The 22045-nt window shown below is 42.9% G+C and overlaps 2 protein-coding genes across 4 annotated transcripts; one reads left to right on the forward strand and one right to left on the reverse strand.

Moving 5' to 3' along the window:
* Positions 1–7006: 7006 nt before the first annotated feature.
* Positions 7007–17742, reverse strand: dalrd3 (DALR anticodon binding domain containing 3). Of its 3 annotated transcripts, none has more exons than XR_011602433.1 (14): positions 16250–17742; positions 14699–15006; positions 14220–14545; positions 13448–13506; positions 13155–13256; positions 12922–12986; positions 12535–12593; positions 12287–12369; positions 11950–12076; positions 10999–11057; positions 10493–10609; positions 10315–10383; positions 9852–10026; positions 7007–9778 (listed from the first exon to the last, which is right to left on the reverse strand). XR_011602433.1 is itself a non-coding variant. In XM_070969356.1 (13 exons), the coding sequence occupies exons 1-13, from the start codon at positions 16481–16483 to the stop codon at positions 9907–9909; spliced, it is 1728 nt and encodes a 575-aa protein (XP_070825457.1). In that variant the 5' UTR covers positions 16484–17742; the 3' UTR covers positions 7007–9906. The 3 variants fall into 3 exon arrangements, 1 of the variants encoding a protein (XP_070825457.1); XR_011602432.1 differs by having other exon boundaries at positions 7007–9782; XM_070969356.1 differs by having other exon boundaries at positions 7007–10026.
* A 629-nt stretch (positions 17743–18371) lies between these two features.
* LOC139335332 (uncharacterized) lies at positions 18372–22045 on the forward strand. The gene is made up of 2 exons (XM_070968889.1): positions 18372–18984; positions 20196–22045. The coding sequence occupies exons 1-2, from the start codon at positions 18462–18464 to the stop codon at positions 20483–20485; spliced, it is 813 nt and encodes a 270-aa protein (XP_070824990.1). The 5' UTR covers positions 18372–18461; the 3' UTR covers positions 20486–22045.

Genomic DNA, 22045 nt, shown 5'->3' on the forward strand with positions numbered 1-22045 from the left:
TTTCAGTGAAGCATGAGACATCTTGTTTCAGCAGATGAACTTTGGAAATGAAATATTTGCATATTCATAGATTCTGGATTTTTTAAACAAGGGGGAATAAGTGATTGATCATTTTTAATAAGATAATAAATAAAAACTTTTGTGGAATATATATTTATTAGACACAAATTAGTATTCAAGGCAGAGCATTTTTATCTGACTTCTTCACAGAGTGGGGATATTCTATGTTCTTCTTATCAGTCGATCTCAAATATATTGTCCTGCAGCCATTGATAAATCCCTAGTGCACCAAATGTGCATTAATCTGTGTCTGAAAATCTCCAACAAATGCATGATAAATACCAAATATCACTCAGACTGTCATCATGATATGTGACATGTAAAGAACACATTCAGTTGTTCAGGTTTGTCGTAAAACAACAGACAGGTGCCCACGTGAACACTGAAACAAGTTTTGCTTGCTGTACATGTTCCTGCTCATCAGACTATCAAAAGATCCCTTGCCAAACACTGAATTTAAGTGATGGGGAACAAATCCAGTGTCTGTCCTCTTTTTGTTACTGTTTTGTTGTTACTATCCCTCCACTGCAGCTCATCACAAAGTGGGAATTTGTATTTCAAACACTAACTTTGAAAGATACTCGCTCGTTTTACACAAAACAAGAGCTGTGGATTTTCTTCCACTCACTTACACTGAAAGTTATTATGGGCTGTGATTGCATTCAGAATGAATGTTCACAATGGGCACGGGACAAACCCGACATGCCTCCATGAATACAGTATGCGACTGCGAGGGGATCAGTTGGATCACCAGAATTTGGCTGAACAGATGTTGACTTGCAGGCTGAGATGCACTCAGAATGCGTTTTGTGCTCTCTCAGATCTTTTGTCCTTAATATATTGGACAATTTTAGCCCCAGTTAGTATGGCTCAACATGCATATGTAGGCTCCATTTATTATGTAAAGTGTGTGGGCTGGCCAAACCGGCAGTGGTTCACCACCTGCCTTTCCAGCATCCTCCTCTCTCAGCTTTCCTACTGAGTCAATAAGGAACTCTTTGGCTTGTGGAGGATGAAAACAGCTCAAAATAGAGCGTCTTAGCTTCCACACGGCGAGATATGAGTTATTTGCAATCTTGAGGAGTGTTAAATCTGTTGACATGAATGTCAGAGGCCTATAGAGGAAGCGGACGTCACACCCGGCGGAGTCTCTCGTCCCGTGAGAGGGGAGATAAGTGTGCTGCTGGTTGAGATCGAAGGGAATGAATGTTTCTCAGCCCTCCGTACTGCACTGTCATTATTTCTTTTATCTTGTGTTTGGCTCGCTACCATCCCGAGTGTCTGTGGTTGACACACACACGCACACACACACACACACACACACACACACACACACACACACAATAATACATATACAAACTTATGAAGACAGGAAAACACACTTCCTGAAAATACCTGCAAACAGCTGGTGTTGTTACAGGAAATAGTTGAAATAATGCAGAGTAGTGGACTTATTTTGGCTGTCCAGCTTTCCAGAGCTAAAAGACCTTTTTATTTTCTGCATAGACAATGTTGGAGCATGAAACTCTCCAGGTTAAATCATTGGTTCAAAAGCTGATGATCAGAGTATTTAGGCCCATTCGCCAAAACTGGTGGAAAATAAATAATTTCTCAGTTGACATGACTAAAATGGATGATGTTAGTATAAATCTATAGTATTACTAAATTATCCAATGACACCAACGTTGTGTTGTTATCAATTTTAGGAATATTGAAGATTTCATTTAAAGCTAATTTTGAAAGTGGGATTTATAGTGTTAAAAAATACACCAGGGGCTCACTGCACCTCACAACTCTGTCTGTCATTACACAGCACCTGTGATTGTCTGTTTTCATTTCTGAGCAGCAGGTCACTCTCTCTCTCTCTCTCTCTCTCTCTCTCTCCTCATGCTCTCTCGCCCTTCTCCCCCTTTTTTATCTGCTCCATCTCTCTCCTGCTAACTCTTTTTCCACTTTCTTTCCTCATTTCCGTCTTTCCTCTCCATTGCACTGTTATTTAACTCCTCTCTGCTGTCACCCTCAGTCCATTTCCACCTCATGCATTTACTCCATCCCACTTTCTGTTATCCCCCTTTCTCTCACTCTATCAAGCCTTCTCTCCTTCTCTCTCTCTCTTTTTATTCTCAGGGGCGTCCCTGACCCCATTCATTCATGTCTCTTCAAGACAGTGGATCCACTCTCAGCGATTACTCTACATGCTCCGCTCTCTCTAACATCCCCTCCCTGTGTTTTCCAACCACTCTCACATCAACCCCCCCTCCTCTTTTATCCTCTCTCCCTTTCTCTCGCTCTCCTCCCTCTTTTGTCTCGCTCCAACCTATCGCCCGAGGGGAGTGATTGACAAGCAAGCGGGGGTCTTGCAAAGGGGAGTTTCTGATTGGTGGTGAGGGAGATGAAAAGGATAAAGCCTCCTGGACCTGCCCTGACTGCACTGCAAAAAAAAGGTTCCTTGTAATTTATCTTACGCTCAGCCAGGAGGTGCATTCACATCGAGCATGTTTGAAGTGGCTTCTGTAAAGTCAGCAGCGCTAACTGCTGTAGATTGTTGTGTGAGAACAATGCCATCCCAAACTTAGATGGAGTACACAAAAAGCAAAGAATCAGACCTTTTGTATTCAACAGCTTCCCTTTGTTTTTAACAGGACTCATTATTTACAACATGTTTTATTCTGTGAAACAAAACATTAGTGAACCACAGCTTCAAATTCTTTGACTTTCTCTCATAACTTGATTAGTTCAGCTGTCAATATTCTGCTAAAGAACGACCAACGACTGCTTGCTGAGCTCATCAGTTTAAGTCCTGGAAAGCTCTATTACAAATGGCAAATCAGCCTTTTATCGTTTCTCCATAAAACACCTGAATGTGAACATGTTAGTCAGCTGTGATCCCAGCATGGAGGAAACTACAACTTTTCAACACTTGAAAGAAGAGTCATCTGAGCACTTTTTAGACAGCTGTGATGGAGATAATTAGTACAGATGACATAACAAACGAGAGGAAACAACAATAAAAGGGCTCATTGGTATTGAGAGACAGATGTTGGCATCTGGCAGCCAGAAGTTCCTCATGTTTGGAAAGATGAGAACAAAAACATGAATTCAGGATCTGAACCAGCGTTACTCATATTCAGCTGCTTCTTCATGTCTCGTTAAAACACCAAAGAATAAGAGAGTGGACACATATTAATGATCTTCAGCCTATATAACATGTATTTTAATTAGAAACACTTCTGCACATCACCTTTCGGATGGTCTGTTTTTTTGCAGTGTGTCTGGCTGGGTTCAGGGCTCGGGTGTCAGCCTGTTAAAAACCTGTCCGAACATCGCCACCGTGTGGTGAACCTGGTGCACTGTGGTCAAATTACATCATCGCACTCCATGCCTTACCTTGCTGTTAGTTTGAGCTGTGTGTAGCTGTGTCGAAAGTTGTGAACATTCAGCAGATCAGACGCCCTGAGGTGGCACACACGTGACGGGGCAGCAAACACAGCAAGAACAGAGCGCACATGGCGACATTAGGCGTGCATGTACTGTACATAACACTCCCTGACATACATTATGCAAAGAAATGCATATAAAGACATTTGTGAGAGAAAGCAGCAGGCTGCATTGAGAACATTTGCAGTGCATCCATGCTTGATAATTGAATATTCAAAGTGAGAGAAACTTCTGTGTGAATGTAGCTGTGTGAAAAGCTCTGGAAACAGCTGTGTTGTTGCTTTTGCTAAGCACACAACAGACCCGGGGAGCAGATGATTCCCCAAATGAGAAAGTCTAATAATGACCTCCTTATCACCTGACACACACACACACACACACACACACACACACACACACACACACACACACGCTGTTCTCTGGCTGATGCAGTTGGAGACAGGTGGGTTTCAGTCTCAAAGGGAGTATGTTCAGGGGTGCTATGTGTGTGCGAAAAGTGATGGAAACACAACTCTGTGTGTGTTTTGATGGTATAACAGTACAGAGGAAGGAAGAAATGTAGACGATGATGGATGAGACAGCATGTCTGTCCTCATGTGACTCTCTAAATAGGTGCTTGTGAATTGAGGTGCGAATATGTTATATGTTAATTATGTGCACGCTGCACATACACTGCATGCAGGGTGCAAACCTGGGGGGTATGAGAAAACTACATTTGAAAGGGCCCAGGAGTGAAATGTGGTTTTGACAGTTTGTTCAGTCATGGAGTATCGTGCAGTATCAGGATCTTACGTCAGACGGTCCTGATTTGGGGTGGTTTGAATAATTGGATTCTGTCTTCCTTGTTCCTTTGATGCATTTATATTTTTTGAGATCAAATAGATATCTGATCAGCCCAAGATGCAGATAGTGACTAAGTGTAAATGGGGTCTGGTCTCTCCCAAAAACCTTTAAACAAAAGACCAGAGCTGTTTAATTCAGTTGAGACAAGTCTTTGTCTTTCAGAACTTTTTCACTTCCAAGAAATGAAGTTCATGCTAAGTCACAAGTCTTTGTTGGTAAATTGCAGTTAAAGCTGCACGTCATTTAAATTTGACCATTAAATTGACAGGAAACTTGCACATTTTCCCTCTAAAGCTGTGTTAATAGTGATGGTGTTGACAGTCTGTCCGTCAGTCTTTCTGTCAGCCAATCAGTTGGTCCAACACTTTGGTCCAGATTCAAACGTCTTAGCAGCTGTTGGATGGATTGTCATGAAACATGACTACATAAGGTTCACATTTTTGGCTTTCAGTGACAGGTCTTGACAGCTATTGGATATATTACCATGAAATTCAGCACAGGCATTTATGTCCCCTCAGCATGACTTTTCATCTGGCACCACCATCAGGTCAAAATTTCCAATTTACCATACACACATTTAGCAACAATGGTGAACACCGGAAACATTGCATTCGTTAAACATGAGTGTAAGGCCTGTCTGGTTCTTTCTCAGTTAAGCCTGACTTGAGTTCAAGGGTCAAGTTTGCAGCTCTGTAGATGACTACGAGGAGGTCACAAGAGTCCAACAGATGATCTCACTGATAAACGATTGTATTGTTGATCAGGGAAATTAAACTTCACACCAGTGTTGCATTAAAAACACTCTAGCTTTACCTGCTCATTTGTGTACCCACTTTTAAAATCTACATGTGCCTGTTTTATCTCTTTGCAAAGCATTTTGTAAAGGCCATTAGGAGAAAGACCATTATTTCAATGTTGAAATGTATGTGAATTTTAAAGTAATGTGTGTGTGTGTGTGTGTGTGTGTGTGTGTGTGTGTGTGTGTGTGTGTGTGTGTGTGTGTGTGTGTGTGTATCTGTGAACTACATCATCTCAAACAGAGACAGACACAGCTGACTGCAGCTCATTACTGCAGGTCAGGACAGGTTGCGGGAAAGTGGAAAAACATCATTAAAGCTGCTCTGAGCGCTCGCTACGTTTACTGGTTGTCACTCATCATTTAGGCCTGTAAATGTCAGGAGTTCATACCAGTATTTCAAATGAAATCTAAAAACTGGCTTGTTCTTTTTAATGCGTAGATTTTATAGATTAGATCTTATACTCTGCAGAGGATCTGGCTTTGGATCTTGGTGAAACAGTCAGCTGCTCTGTGGATGCTGCGTTGGCAGGAAGATCATGACTGCGTGGGCGTGGACCACCTCTCACTCTCTGACAGCCAGAACAGGTGGAAGGCATCTTGTCAGTGAAAGCACTGTTAATCATGAGAATAGTTTGCCCTCCTATTTAAAGAGACAAAGTTCAGCCTGCTTTCATACTGATAACACGATGACCTGAAAAATAAACTTATGCAAAGATTTTAGGGACAAGAAGTGTAAATGAATACTTGATTGAATGTGTGAGATTCATAAATAGACAAATTTCAATTATTTGAAGAAACAACGCTGTGGGTTAAGTTTGTGGGTGTGATGTTCCACTGACTCAATGGTTTCTCTCATGCTCACACACACACACACACACACACACACACACACACACAGATTTGACTCTTACATACTTTTATCTATCATGCTCATTCACACTCATTTCACAAAAGACACCCAGAAAACAGAATCATCCTCAGTATTATTTTAATTTGCTTCTAATGATCCTCTTTTAATGGATAATTTAAATCTTAATTCCTTCATTGTTTAGTTGAGCTAATTGGGAATCAGCCGTGCAGCAGGATTACTGTAGACAATAACCAATAACGCTCAGTTACCATCTTCTCTCCTATCAAGGTTACATGCTGATTGCTGCTGGTGACCTTAACCATGGTGAAGTTCTCCACTAATAACATTATTATATTAAGGCAATCAACTGATTTGTCTCTGCTGCTCAGTAAATTAAACAGAACCAATTATTCCTGTCATTACCTTAGCATACAACTATTATGACTAACAACTTGTGCCTCTGACTCTGAGGTCGGTGTAGTCACTAATATTTTATTGATCCCACAAGTGCACAATTAGCATTGCCTCTGAGCAGGGAAAGAGTTGCAGGTGTGACGCATTAAATATATATATGTTTTTTCAGAATCAGAAATCCTTTATTTATCGCAGAGGGGAAATTATTTTAAGTATAAGTATTTAATATATATATATATTACTTGTTAGTATTTCATTCGACTTTTTGTTTTTCTTATCACTGACTGCACAGAGAGAACAAATATGGAACAAGCAAGATAGAAAATGTGGAAGAAAGGAAGGATTTACATAAGGAACATAAGAAATGACAGGAAAGACAACAGGGTACAGATGGCATCATAAACACATTTGCATCTGTATGTATTTGCATATAAAATTAGAAGGAATTTTCAATCTGAGGGCAGGAGAACCAAGTGTTTTGATACTGGTTTACTCATGAGAACAAGGATGAAAGGTGCATCACAGTGTGTGTGTTATACAGCACACAGGTTTGTATTATTATCACTGTATATGTAGAGATGGAGGAAAAGCAGCAGGACTTTCAACTAGGAAGAACACCATGTCAAAGTCAGCAGAGGGCCGCATTTCTAAAATACCAAGCTGTCTCTCACTTCATACTGGACTATAACCATTTCATAAGAGCAAATAAATTCACCACAGGATTCACAGCCTGGGTCATTCATAAAAATCAATTACTTTAGCCTGTGATGAACCATAGAAAAATCTGAGCAGAAATGTGATGTAGCCCCTCAAATTTGGAATTAAAGTCAGGTTTTTCAGATAAACTTTGGCTTTTAATCAGCCGTTAATCTGAGCCTTCCTTTTCATAAATGAGGACTGAAAGCAGTGATGATTGGCAGAGAGGAGCGAAGAAAACATCAAGTTAGGAATCCAAGCATGAGGAGGGATATAAACAGAGAACAAGGCCAAAGACAAACGGCACATCGCATCACCAAGGTTGCATCTGCAGTGATGGATGACTCTTAACTGCATATACTGTATATCCTTGCAGTGTGTGGCTATTATTGGATCCATGGTGGCCTAAGGGCAGTGTGCGATAATGGAGCACGAGGGGTTTAATCTATAGAATAACAGTATCAGCATCTTCCCTGAAGCCAGAGACAAACACACAGCGAGAGTCTGCCATGGTTATTTTAATACTGCAGACAGGAAAGACACAGAAACTGTAGGCGGGCAGATGTGTGTAGGAGACAAGTTTGACAGTAGGGGCAGATACACTTCAGGGTCAGAGAATAGGACAGGAAGGAACGTTTTTACTGTTGAAACAAGATGAGAATCAGTATTTCTCTTGACTCTCTATTGTTAAAAACATTTGAGTCACCTTGCAGCTGAAAACCCTTCATTTCAGTATTTTCCAAAATCTCCATGAAGAAAATGAACAGGCAGGTACTTGAACTTCCAAAACCAGTGAGGCTAAAGGACAGGTAAGCGTATATAATGAGTATATAATCTGAGTATATAATACAGGACAGAATAAAGGGATATGAGGGCTCATACCACAGAGATGGAGTTAGGATGAATAGAAGGAGAGATGGGAGAAGAAGGTCAGAGATGTTGAGGCCTGAGGGTGAAAACACGGCAGCAAGAGAAACACACGATGGCTGAACATACTGTATTACATACAGTCCATCTGTTTACAGATACAGTGAGACTATATAAGAAAGGAACATATCAAAGTCCCTCATTCTGCATCTCTCCTGCTTTAATACATCACATCCATGGATAACAAGACAGTCACTGTAAATAAATCAGCATATTAAAAACATCCCATTCCCTTTTCTATAGGAAATAAAACATCAAAGAAAAAAAGTCCATGGAAAATAATACACAGATGTTTCAGGGACAAGCAACATCGGCAGGGATCAAACAACATTTCGTGCAGTGAGGAGTGAGTTGGAAAGATATCTGATACTGAACATTTACTGTTTTCTTCCAACATGAGATATTCACTTTAAAAAAAGAGAAAGTTCAAACGAGCTATGGCACAATTTAACAGACAGTCATTAACTGGAATGGCAACACGTTTCAGGTCATTATTTTCCCATACCAAAATTTATAAATAACATTTTTTGGCATAAAACTCTTCATATATATTATTTTCATGCCTTGTCATGCATTTCCTAACTTTATGGCACGATGCCCTAAATGCTGCTAATGTACGGGTTCTGTCAATAACTTATGAGCACCTGTTACATCTGGTACATGTCGGCTGATACTGGACATCTGTGATTTGTCAAACAGGATGAATGTGATTAACCGGGGGGCTCTGAATAATAGTATGAACACAGCAATTAAGACTCGCACGCAGAATATATATTCTGTACAGATTTCTGACAATAAATATTCCTGTGGCATTGAGAAATGCAAGCTGGGTAACACACGTGATCAGCCGAACAAGGCTTATTAAAAAGTAAAAAGAAATGTCTTGAGGCAGTGACTAAGACACTTACATGTGTTTCAAAGAGGGGAGGCTTTCAGCAACATTAAGCAGGGGGGTGCTGTCAGAAAACGAGCTGATTCAGAAAGTTCAGTAAGTCTTACTACGGCTCAGATGGGACATTGTGGCTACTGGTGGGAGCTTGGCACCATGATTGTAAATGCCCTGCTTCGGTCAAAAGGCATCTAAACTTGCTGTACGGCAGCGTGATTAGAGTGGAGTTTAAAAATTACAAAGTAGGGCTTCACAAAAAAAAAAAGTTCTAATGCCTGGTATGCTTATGGGAGGGAAATACTGTCCTCCCACCCTAATCCAAATTTAAAGGAATACTACACATTTTGGGAAATGCACTTATTTCTTTTCTTACTGAGAGTTAGAGGATAGGACTAATAACACTCTCATGTGTGTGTGTGTGTGTGTGTGTGTGTGTGTGTGTGTGTGTGTGTGTGTGTGTGTGTGTGTGTGTGTGTGCGTGTGTGTGCGTATATATATAACCCACTGATTCTCGTTTGTTTACTGTCTACAAAAACAAAGTATAAAAACTTATGGGGGGGGTTATGTGTTGGACTATTCCTCGTGCAGGACATTAACTTTGTGCAGTTATGTGTCATAATCCTCCTTCAAACATTTCCACACAGGTTTGTGCAACATAAAACATGCTAATTAGTGGGCTTCAGAGACACTAGCTGTTTCCCCCCACGTCCAGTCTTTATGCTAAGCTAAGCTAACCAGCTGATTGCAGTCATATTTACCCGAAAGACATCAGACATTAACTGGACGCATTTTCATCTCTAAATGATGTGTGTATGTGGTGAAGCTACAATTGCAAAATGTGTGTGTGTGTGTGTGTGTGTGTGTGTGTGTGTGTGTGTGTGTGTGTGTGTGTGTGTGTGTGTGTGTGTGTGTGTGTGTGTGTGTGTGTGTGTGAGGTGGGTGGGGTGGTCGGGCTAACAGTGATCACAGGATGCGTGAATTATGCCGAGGCTATAGCTGCCTGATGGGGGGAAGGTTCAGGATGTCCAGAGCGCTGTGGTAGAGCTCTCTCAAAGCTCGTAACAGATACAGACGACAAAACATCTGGTTGAAGAGATGAGGCAACGGCTCCTGGAAGGAAAGAGAGGAAATAAAATTTTGCTACCGTCCTACTCAGTTCTAGAGTAGATTACTGTATCAGTAATCTTAGTCACCAGGCTATTGGGCTATTAAAACACTAATCTCCATATGTTGTACAAGAAGAAGACAGAACATACACAAACCTAAATAAATAGATATTTTTAGACATTCATCCACACAAACTCACTGCAGGCATGAACATCTCTTGTGGTTTTAATCCCTTTTCAGTGAATAAATGAATGCATTTAGACATGACATGTACAGGAAACACATCCTCACCCCCAGCACATGGACTCTGTTGTAGTACGAGCTGAAGTCTTTGCTGAGAGACACGAGAAATTTACAGATCTGAGGAACACAGACAGCGATATGAGTTAGAGAAGCATCTTCACAGCAGACTCTGGTTTAATACACACAAGTGGTTGCCTTTGGATCGATATTGAGCTCATCTCAATACCTGTTCAGTCTTAATATTGACTCTGGCCCCTCCGCCTTCACAGTCTAACGCCTGTCCTGATTGGTCCAACAGCTCGGAGAACGGAATGAGGTAATTGAACAGGAGAAGCCACTCACCCTGTCCGTCAAAACACAAGGACAGCGTGAGGACAGTTTACAGTTTAACAAAATGAAAAATGAAAGAAGTGACAGAGCAGAGCACAGAGGGCGCCACGCCACTGTCCCCACAGCCCCACAGCCCATTACTCAGGAAAAACTTCTACAGGATGGAAAGAAAATCCACACTCTCCCTCTGTGATTTGTTTTCCCACCAATAGTCCGCGAAGACCTGACCCTGACATTTTTTTTCCAACCCTTATCAGGCAACGGACACAAGCCGATTAGGCAGGATAAAGGGCTGTCGCACAAATTGGTCTTTGGTCCAATGGGACACTTTTCAGCCTATTGGGATTTCGGAATAACGGGCCGTCGGAAGAACTGGAAGCACAGAAGATAACAAAATGGCACCTCTTCTTTCAGAGCGGAGAAGTCCAGCTGGGAGCCTTCAGGGATTTCTGGGTATAGACCTGTAGATAAAAAGTCAGAAAACCACATGAATATTTGTGCCGATCCACAGAATTCAACTTATACTTATAAATACTTTTTTCAAAATCTACTGTAGAAATGTAAATACAAGGCGAACCAGTGTAAATACAGAATGTAATGTAAACACAGAACCAGCAATTCCCCTATAAGCAAGCACAGTTTTCTTCCCAAGACAACAACAACAACAACAACAACAACAACAGTACTTACATTCAACCAGAAATGACACAGATCACTGTTAACTGAGTGTGGATAACCTGTCAATTACATTTCAAGTCTCGCAGTGCTACATAACGCAAACATCTGCATATGTGAGTCATGTTTTCTGCCGAATGAGCAGAAGCAGCTGTCTGTTAGCCCTCACTTACTAATGGGAAACATGACATATTCCCAAAGTCACAAAGCCAAAACAACAAGTTTTATAAATGTGTTTTATTCTTAAACTACTCATAAATAAAACTGTGCCTGTGAAACTACCTGAAATAATCTCTTACCCTCAGAATTTCTTCTGTAGCACCTCTGCAAGTCTTGAACACATGCAAGCTTTTTGATATCCAATTTTCAGGATGTCTTTCACAGCGTTAAATAGTCTGTGACTATTTAGTTTATGACAAAGTGACAATGCTGTGTCCAAAATCATTCCCTTATTAAACAAACTCTCCGTAGTTCAGCAGTGTGCAGTAAATTGACAATTCAGACTTCAGTCGTCATCATGTTGTATTTCTAAACAAAGCTAACACAGTTGATGGTATTCATTTTTAAAAAGTGTTGAATGGGACACTTCAGGCTGTGACTGATCAGAGCATATCATCACTCTGCTGCAGAACTTTTTAAGAAACAAAACACGAATCTCTTGCCAAGCACAACTCTCACCCTTCTCCACTCCTCTCTCGTAGCTGTCGAACAGCGTGTGCAGTCTGGCACAGTTGTACATCACAAACACTCCTCCTCTCGGTCCTTTGGTGGACACGCCCCCTTCCCTCTGGACGTCCAGTGTCACCTAAACAGACTGCCGTCAATCATTCTGACTCGGCTAATTACATCAAAGAGCCGACTGTCATCCACTTCTGCGTGAAAAGACAGGCGCTCAGAACTGTCAAGCTCTTCAAGTCAAACACAGTGGTTCTTAATCATCAGTATGGGCAGCATGGCACCACGCCACCTGCACGACACGTTCAGGTGCAAACACACCACTGTCGTGATGACTCACAGGACTGGTGTGGACTGTTGACAGCAGCTCAAATCTGACAGTGGCAGAGGTCATGACCCTGATGATGTCATCCCATGTCTGACCTATAAGAGGACAGGGAGAAAGAGGAGGCACTATTCATTCCACTTCATTCACTTGATCTGGATATGTCACTTTAATGGCAATTAGCATCAGCCGGTTTTAGAAACAGGGATGATTAACAACGATCATGCACATAAATGCACACACGTCTTTGTTTGTACACACACCTTCTACTTGATCTCCATATTTCATCTCTGAGGCCTCCTTCATCTGACCTCTTCTCAGCCTGGAGGAGACAAGGAGAAAAAGAAACAATGGAAGCCTCATTTACACAGACAGCTGCACTAAAAATACACAGCAATAATCTGGAGCTGAAGAAAAGCACCGTCAACGCCCACTAGTGCTCCTTTGATTCAGTCTAATTAGAACTGAAACTTTACAGTGCAGGGAGGATCCGAGTGAGAGTGTCGTTCGTGATAATAAACATTTGTCTGATGGAGAAACAGTGCAGGACAGGTGGAGGCAGAGGGAAAACACAAAGCCTAGACAGAAACGGTGAGAAAAAGCAGGAGACAAGAGACACAACCGCAGACAAAGAAAGTGATGTTTCTTACTGCAGGTACTGTGCAGCAGTGAGGTGAGACCCAGGAGTCTTCACAGGCCCACACACCAGATGTCTCTGCAGACACAGCAGAGCAGGTAAAAATAGGAACACACAGGTGTGTGTGTGTGTGTGTGTGTGTGTGTGTGTGCGTGCGTGCGTGCGTGCGTGCGTGCGTGCGTGCGTGCGTGCGTGCGTGTGTGTGTGTGTGTGTGTGTGTGTGTGCGTGTGTGTGTGTGAGGTTACCTGTGTGTGTGCTGCTCCACTGGCTCTCCACAACACCGCTATCTGCTGCTGGCGAAACTCATCCTGACAGGAAGTCACATGTAACGCTGTTGCCATGGCTACCTGTGAAAGAGCCAGCAAGGATATACAAATCAATGCTTTGTTTGTCTGTCGTTTTGAAAAAGAGAAAAGGAAATCATCAAGGTGTGCTCATAGACTCTGTGTGTGTGTGTGTGTGTGTGTGTGTGTGTGTGTGTGTGTGTGTGTGCGTGTGTGTGTGTGTGTGTGCATGCGTGCATGCGTGCGTCTCTCACTGTGCAGTCGGCTGTGGCGAGGTCCAGCTGTGCCAAGTGGGAAACGCTGTCTCTGTGTACTGAAACAGATATACCAACAATGTCTTACCAGCAAATATACAGTACCAATTATCTGTTATCCTACTTTTCTTTTCTCTTATGTACAGATTTAATAACACATGAAACACTGCCAGTTTATCAAAGGAATAGTTCAACATGCTGGGAAATACGATTGTGGGCTTTCCATTTCCTTTCTGTCCATTCAAGGTTCGATGTGATAAACCATCCAGCCAATGGTTTCACACTATTCCACTGATCAATAGGTGGTGGTGATGCTGCAAGATACACAGCAATGCATCATCAAGGGAGGAGTGCTAGCTAGTGATCCTGGATGTAAATGATGCAAGGTTCACACATATAAGAAAAATCATCTTTGCAAATGTTTGATGAGGAAGGAAATGCACTCGACACATTTTTTGACATGCTTTCTGATGAGTAACATTTCATCACTTTTGTTAGTGTACATGGAAACTCCACAGGGCATCTTTAAGTATAGACCCAAAACCAGGAGAAAGCTAGCTTAGCTTAGCATGACGACCGGAACCATGGGGAAACAGTGAGCTTGGCTCTTCCCAAAGGCTACAAAATAAATAAAATCTACCTACCAGCACTTCTAAAGCTCATAATTAATACACTGTATCTGGTTATTTAATTCATACACAAACAGAAATCTAAAAAGGTCATATTGTAGATTTAGAGTTATGATATCAAATAAGCCCTCTTGTGGCCTCACCTGTGCAGGTACCGAGGCTGGGGTCGTATCCCAGCAACCCCTCCTCCTGGAACACTCTTTTCAGGTTGACCCTCAGCGCTCCCTCGTTCTCCCCTTCCTCCACCTTCCTTCCTCCTCCTCCTCCTCCTCCTCCTCCGCTGGTCCTCCTTCCTCTCTCTGTCTCCCTTTCCTTGTAGGGGCAGTTCTCCAGTGCCTCCTGAATTTTCTCCTCCCGTTCCTCATTGGTCCAATTGGCTGGGGCTGTCGGCCAATCGATGCCCAGAGCTCGGAGAAAGGTGACGATGTCGCTGTCTTCAGGAAGTGTGGGACAATAGGACACTGCAAATCTGAGACAGGTAAGGAGATTGGGTCAGATTACAGCAGCATTTCAAATCTATAGCTGCAACTAACAAGTGTTTTCATAAGCCATTCATCTGCCAATCAGGAGCGTGTTCATTTGATCATTACCTTCCCTTTCTGGAAATTCCCTACAGACTCACCCCTGTCTTCTCAACAGTGCCCCCATGTGGTCAGCCAGCAAAACAGTCCTCAGCTGACCCAGAGTCAGTGTATCAGGGGTGGGTGTGTTGGGTTTAGGGTGCAGTGCGGGGCAGTTGAGCACCACGCAGCCTTGCCTCTGACTTGAGGGCTTCAGGTACTCTGCGGCTCCACCTGCCAGGACTGCCCTGAAAGCTGCAGCTCGGTCCACCCTCACCCTCAGCCCCTCACCCATTACCTCCCCACCAGCCACAGGGAGGACCCCACTGCCACAGAGGGACAGGACCCTGGACATCACTGCTGGAGGAACCTGGGAGGACAGACGGAATGATTAGAGACTTGTATACATGCATGCATGAACACAGAATATGTGAATGTGTGAGGAGGGAAAGACGTGGGCAAAATTCAGGTTATTACATGTGTATATGTGCAAAGTATATAAGTTATTGTAAGATATCTTTGTTAAAAAGCAACATTTGTGTAGAGAATTTGCACGTTGAGACAGCTTTACATTAGTATTTCATTGAATACTTTCACTATTTACTGTATTTACTTAGAAATACAGAACACATGCGTGTTTAGTGGTTGTTTTTTAAGCTCTCATCTGAAGATATGCATGCCTGAGAAACTTTACTCTATTTTGCACGTGCATTTGTGCAAGATTACGTGTACCACTGTCAGTGGAAATATGTCAGATTTGGTCTCTCCTTCAAACCCCATACGAGTGCATCTGTAAAGTGTACTACAGGAAAAATACACGAGCATCTTCCTCCAGGAGGATGCAGGAACACGCCCACGGACGCAACGTGCCATGAAAGACGCGTGTGTTAAGAAGGGACATGATCTTCATAACGTCACATTTTCCAAGCTACGCAATAGGCCTCTGCGCGTTTTGCGCCACTCGAGCCGCAGTGCACAGTTATCTGCGCGTTTCTGTGCGTGTCCGTCTGACCCATATTGCACTGCCACTCGTGGGTTAATAATTAGTGCCCCGGGCTGGTAGTGTCTGGTCGATCATGATGGAGCAAAGTCAGCGGCCACTGAGCAAATCGGGTTGTTCGGACGTGTCAGTATCATTCAAACATATCCAGGATTTTAGGGTCATGGATTCACGCCGGTAACCTTGTTTTCCACACAGCTGACTCGACTGAGCATTGTAAAGCAGATAGACCCGTCCTCTGTTCCTATTGGCCGAGTCACGTTCGAAATTGAAAACACCTTCCGGCCATTTAAATATTACTACGCTTACCCACCACCCTCACCTTAGCTAACATCTTTAGCAGCTGGCCAGGAACTATACTGCTCAGCGGAAGAATAAATTATAGACTTCCTTAGCATTCCGTAAGAAGTTTTACGTGTTACGATGTGTCTTAACATCAGCGGCGACAAGATACCGTTAAATGTGAGTGTCGAGCGATGATTCGTGTTTCTACAAAGAGCTTTTTAACCAAACCGGTGTCTACGTTAACTGACAATGATAACACCGTGAATTCAACATTTTTATAACACCCATTAAAATACTGGCGAACCCAACAGGCACGAGCAAAACCGACCTGTCCGTCAGCGTACAGCGTGTGAAGCATCGTGGTCGGCGACAAGAAGTCCCTGTTACGCAGATTTTTTGCGCTGCTCTCCTTGAACCAAAGCTTCTCCGGTTCTGGGAATATCCTGTCGCCGTTTTCCCGTCTGGGTTCGGGCACATTGTCACGCTTCCCCCGCAGTGCGGAGCTCAGCGCCCGGACGGTCGGAGTGATCCGGAGGGGCGAAGACTCCTCGATATTCTCCATCACCACCACCACCACAACACAAACAGGTGAGCTCGCTGCGAGGCTATCAACACATCCACACTCTGCACATATCTTCTGGTGCTGATACAGGCTGTGTTAAGCTTCAGCGCAGCCGAGATACATGCCCGCTTCCAGCCGTGCGGTTAATCAGTGGTCGATGTCAGATGTTTGCCGTAAACGAGGACTGCATTGGCTTTTTTTCCCCTGGCGGAACTACTGAAGTGCAACCAGTGTTTCTTCCGAGGTGAATTTCCGTGTCGGACCTGATCCAAATAGCGCCGTCCAGTGTGCGGTACATGAACTGCAATCTGAACTGCAGTACGTGGCCAAAAGTATACGGACACATATTCATGTGGAATACAGCAATATCTGCTGATGTGTTTCTTGTTTATTATTTATTTATTTTTATTTTTTAGATTAAAATGCTGCTGTCCATTTGAGTTCAGTTGTTCAAGCATCTACGGGCCACCTAAATATTATGCAATTTTTTAAATGTCTTTGCTGAACTGCTGTCTTCCGTCTTTATTGACTTTAACTGTGCGGTGACTGTTGGTAATTCTAACATTCATGGTTAGCAGCACTATAAAGCAGGGTTTTGTATTCTGGATATTAAGGAGCGCACCCTGGACTTAATATTGTCAAATGGATTTAATGTTTCTAAGGTTGCAGACCTTGGTGAAAAAGAAATGGCAAGATCTGTAAAGAGAGACTTTGCGTTTAAACAGAGAAATGCTTCTTCTCTGATGTCGCTGCCAATAATGCATGCAGGCTGGAAAAGCCTGTGCAGTGCACTGTCATATTTATTCTCCTGATTCTGTTTTCTTATTTTAATCTTGCATTCAATTTCACTGAAGCTCTTGTGGCAGAAAAATCTGCTGTTCGTAAGAGCGTATTAATACCCATAGTTTTGGAATGAGTGAGTGCAATGTCTTCGTACTTTTGGCCATGTTGTGTATCTGCAACACACATCTCATGTTAATTATGAGCTTTGTCAGTAATATCACTGCTACTACCACTACTTAAAATACTAATAACTGCTTATATTACGGTTTAAAAAACGTGCTGTGATGGTTATTAAATCCATAAGTTAATCAACAGAAAGCAACAATTTTGGTAATTTATCACTGAAGTTACTTTTAAAGCGCTCACATGTTCCAGCTTCTCTCTATGAATATTTGCTCTTGTGGTTGTAAACTGAATACTTCTGAGTTTTGCACTGTTTGGATTATTTATCTTAATCAATAAATAAAATTGAATTTGAATTTATTACAGGAAATTGTGATGGGCATTTTTATTTTTACTTCTTTCTGGCATCTTATAGACCGAATGATTGTCTGATTTATCAACCATGAAAACAATCGTTAGCCACAACCCTTGCAGCTTATGGTGATGATGATGATGATGATGATGATGATTATGATGATTATGATGATTAAAGCCCACCCCTCCCTAGTAGAATAACTAGTGTGGATCCAGTCATGGTTCAATATCATCATACACCAGTGTGATGTGGAAAACTGCAACCTCCAGATCACTAATACTGAGAACTGACTTTTCATTCAAACAGGATTTATCTTGTATTTAATAAAGTATTTTTTTTTATTTCATTCATTTATGATTTAATGGCACTGTGATTATCTAGGTGCTGTAATTAATAATATGGTAAAATAAATAAATAAATAAATAACAAAAACATGAAAAAGTTGTTTTCTGCCTTTTGTTTTTAGCTTGTCATTTGCTTTAATGTCTGTTTCTTTTTCTTTTTTTTAATGTGTTTTATAAACCAACTTATCATTATTTTCATACTTCTATGCTTAGTCCATGTTTTGTCGCTGCTGAGTGAACGCTCCCTCTCAACATATCTTTGAGCGCGTCTTCTTCCGGCGCACAAATGTGACGCATTGAGCGCAAACATACAACGAAGGCGTTTGTAATAAGTTGAGACGCTCCAGCAGCTCAATCCCCCACGGCCGAGAGGATGCACAACTGGCAGGAGAACGAAATCAAAGAACTTCTGACCATCCGGGGCTCGGAGGCGATCCGAAACCAGATCACCGGCACGGTGAAGGACTCGGTAGTTTACAACAGGATGACCAAACTGCTGGCGGAGAGGGGGGTGTACAGGTCTCACATGCAGGTGATCAGCAAACTGAAGGCGCTGAGGAAGCAGTACATCAAGTATCACCAGCAGAAGACCCGCTGCGGGAGCGACCGCGTCGACTGGCCCTTTTATGAGCAGTGCCACCGGGTGTTCGGGAATGTCCCCGTGGGCAACCCGGTGAAGCGACAGCGGAGCCCCACGCCGCCACCCGCGCCCTCTCCTCCATCGCCACCGCTTCCTCCGCAGCCGCCTGCCATCAGCGAGGAGCACCATGGGGTCGTGGTCAGCCTCTGGGACGAAGTTGACGAGAGGGAGATCAACAAGCATCTGGGTCCAGTGGAAGCGGAGGACGAGGAGGAGCAGTACAGCCCGTCAGAGCAGCTCCAGCCCAACAACGCCAGTAAGTTCAGGTGGTTCTGTTGTTATTGTGCTCAGGAAAGACAGCTGCAGGGTCGTGTGTGTGTGTGTGTGTGTGTGTGTGTGTGTGTGTGTGTGTGTGTGTGTGTGTGTGTGTGTGTGTGTGTGTGTGTGTGTGTGTGTGTGAGAGAGACATGTGATATTTGGTATTTAAATGATTCCCTTGTCAGACAGTGAGTCAAACAGACGATCATAACAAAGCCCACAGAGTGACCTGAGCAGCTCCAGGGTCAGCTTCCTTCAGTCTGGAGCCTGTTGGCCTGTAGAGGTGCAAGCTTTGGTTGCTGCACTGGCATCTGTATGGAGTCATGGTGAGAAACTTCCCACCATGTGCTACAGCAAAACATACCAAAGTAGACCAAATTTATCTGAATGTTGTTATTGACTCCTCTCACATGGAGTCAGACAGGTAGCCCACGTGCACGTCTCTCTACCCCTATAAATTCTCTGGAGATAACATCAGGATGAAAGAATCATGATGGTTTTTAAGAACTAGAAAAAGTGATATCTCCTCTGACTTCGATCAGGCGCAGCTGCAAATGCGTCTGTATTTTTTTTTATATATATATATATACTTTATTTTTCAAGGTTTTTTATACAGACAAATCCTAACCGAAAAGTGTCCTTGTTGATACAAAGAAACATTATAAAAGAAAGAAAACAAATAAAAAATATATGTACCTAAACATATGTTTGCACATACTCACTTACTGTACACCCATGTGACCAAATAATCGTAAACATATATAATTGCACACATACACATGGGCACATTCATAGGAACAAAACATAGAAGAACCATGGGGTTGTGAGTAGGTCGCCACAATTAGAACAATATGGTCATTTTTCTTTGTAGCGAAATATATAAAACATTAAGACCGGTTATCACCTCTTCTTGAAATATAGGTGCTCCATTTTTCCCAGAGGGCATCACCTTTATCTCTTTGTAGTCTAAATGCATCTGTATTTTGTGGCGGCAGCGTACAGTTTGTCTAAAACATGTGAGCTGGTGATCATTTGGTCCTGTAGATTTAACAACCTCCAACCTGTCTGCCCCATGCTATTTGTCCTCTTCTGGTGGAGACTGAAGTGTTTTTATCCACTTTTAATCACGGTGCACTCAGTGGTTTAACCTCTAGCTGAACAATAAAAAACATGTTATTAAGACGCTGTATCGCCTCTTTTGTTTCCTAGTGTTCACAGTTCCATCGAAGAAGAAGAAAACGACGGTGATGGAGCAAGTCTCTACGCTGGTGTCAGCAACAGTCGCCCAGCTCAGAGAGATGGACGCGTCTATGCAGGCGCAGGAGGACGCCCGGCTACAGAGGTTAATGGACCATGAGAAGGAAATGCAGAACAATCTAATGAGTCAGCTGGTAGCCATGCATGAGCGGATCAGCCGAGAAAACCACGAGAGACAGCTTGAGCTGGTGGACAGGATACTCTCTCGGTTCCCTTCACCTTCAGCACCTTCAGGTCCCTGACTGATACCCCGTGTGAGCGACGATGGCGTACCGCATGGTTATTCAGGTGTAGGCAACACTTCTGTCCCTCTCCTTTACCAGCTGACGAGTGCCTACGCCCACACTCCTTTTGTTTTCACCGTACTGTTGAGCGTAAGGAAAGATAAGTCAGTGAGATCATCTCGCCTTTAACCACAACTCTGCTCACTTGGTACAAACAGTAGGTTTAAAAACAGGCCGTGTTCGCACTGCAGGCCTTAGTTGACCCTTTAACAACCCAACTGTGAACTGGCAGTGGTGCTGAAAACGCCTAAAGCACGCCCATAGCAGTTCCTCATAAGGTGCTGGTTGGTCTGAGTGACTGTGCTTCAGCCACAAGCACTGAAACTTGAAGCCTGGCAAGATGGACCTCTCATCATGTGATCTCCTGAATCCAGCTGCCTCTCAGTGTAAACAGAGAGAGGTCAGCAGCACGTCTTCAAAACTAGACTTGGTGGATTTATACTACATATGTATTATCACATAGAGCATATCAAACATTACCCATGATTTAAAGGTGTTTAAAGATTATTATTGTTGTTATATTGTTAAAAATCTGTCCATAGAATCATGTCTGAGTCACATGAGGCTGCAAATCTGCATTTGGACACACCTGCAGTGTGAACATAGCCCTCAGTTAACATGAAAGAAGACAAATGAGTCCCAAAAAACAAAGCGGTGTTGGATGGATGGATGGATGGATGGATGGATGGATGGATGGATGGATGGATGGATGGATGGATGGATGTACTGTACCTCTCCCACCGCCTCACCTGAGCGTGTTCCCTGAACCAGACTCCTCAGCAAAAGCGGAACATATCACCCCGGCAGCTGCTCCCTTTTGCTGTAGGAGACTCTTATGCTGTAAGAGCGGTTCTAAAGTGAGACTTCAGGAAATAACTGCTGGCCACACTGTTGAAAATTGGCATTTAAAGAAAGTTGCTGTGTCACACATGGAGGTAGATATCAGGTTTCAGCCCGTCCCCCTTCAGGGGTTCGCTGCTGTTTGGAGCACAGGTCATGAATCATGTATGGTGATGGATGCTGAAATAAAAGTAACACAGGAAGTGTTTCAAATGCTGACATTTATTAGAAATATCCGTTACAGGAAAACCAAAAACTAAAAATAATCTTCAGCCAGCGCTCGAGCCGCTGCTCTAGGTGTCATTCTTGGCTGACACGAAATTCCCGGTTGCGCTTCGTGCCGCCAGCAATCCGGGAGAAAACGTGTCATTGAGGAAAAACACCTCCTGCGTCAGACCGACTTCACGCCATCCGCTCTGGTACATCCTGCTCGTGGCAGCACAGCCTCACTGGTTTCACTTTCCTTGTTGACTTGAGAGAAACACACCTGTAATTCCACCTTAAATGTCCTGTCTGAGTCAGAATGACTGGACTTTAAACTGAGTGGACTTTGGTTTTCTACTCGTGGCTCAGTCAGCTGGGATGTGTATTTTTATTGTAGATACTTTTATACTGTTCTATACTGTTTTAAGTTGATTGCTTTTTCATTTATGGAACAATAAAGTTTTCAACTACAAT

This window comes from Chaetodon trifascialis, chromosome 8, assembly GCF_039877785.1.
Source record: "Chaetodon trifascialis isolate fChaTrf1 chromosome 8, fChaTrf1.hap1, whole genome shotgun sequence".
Taxonomy (NCBI): domain Eukaryota; kingdom Metazoa; phylum Chordata; class Actinopteri; order Chaetodontiformes; family Chaetodontidae; genus Chaetodon; species Chaetodon trifascialis.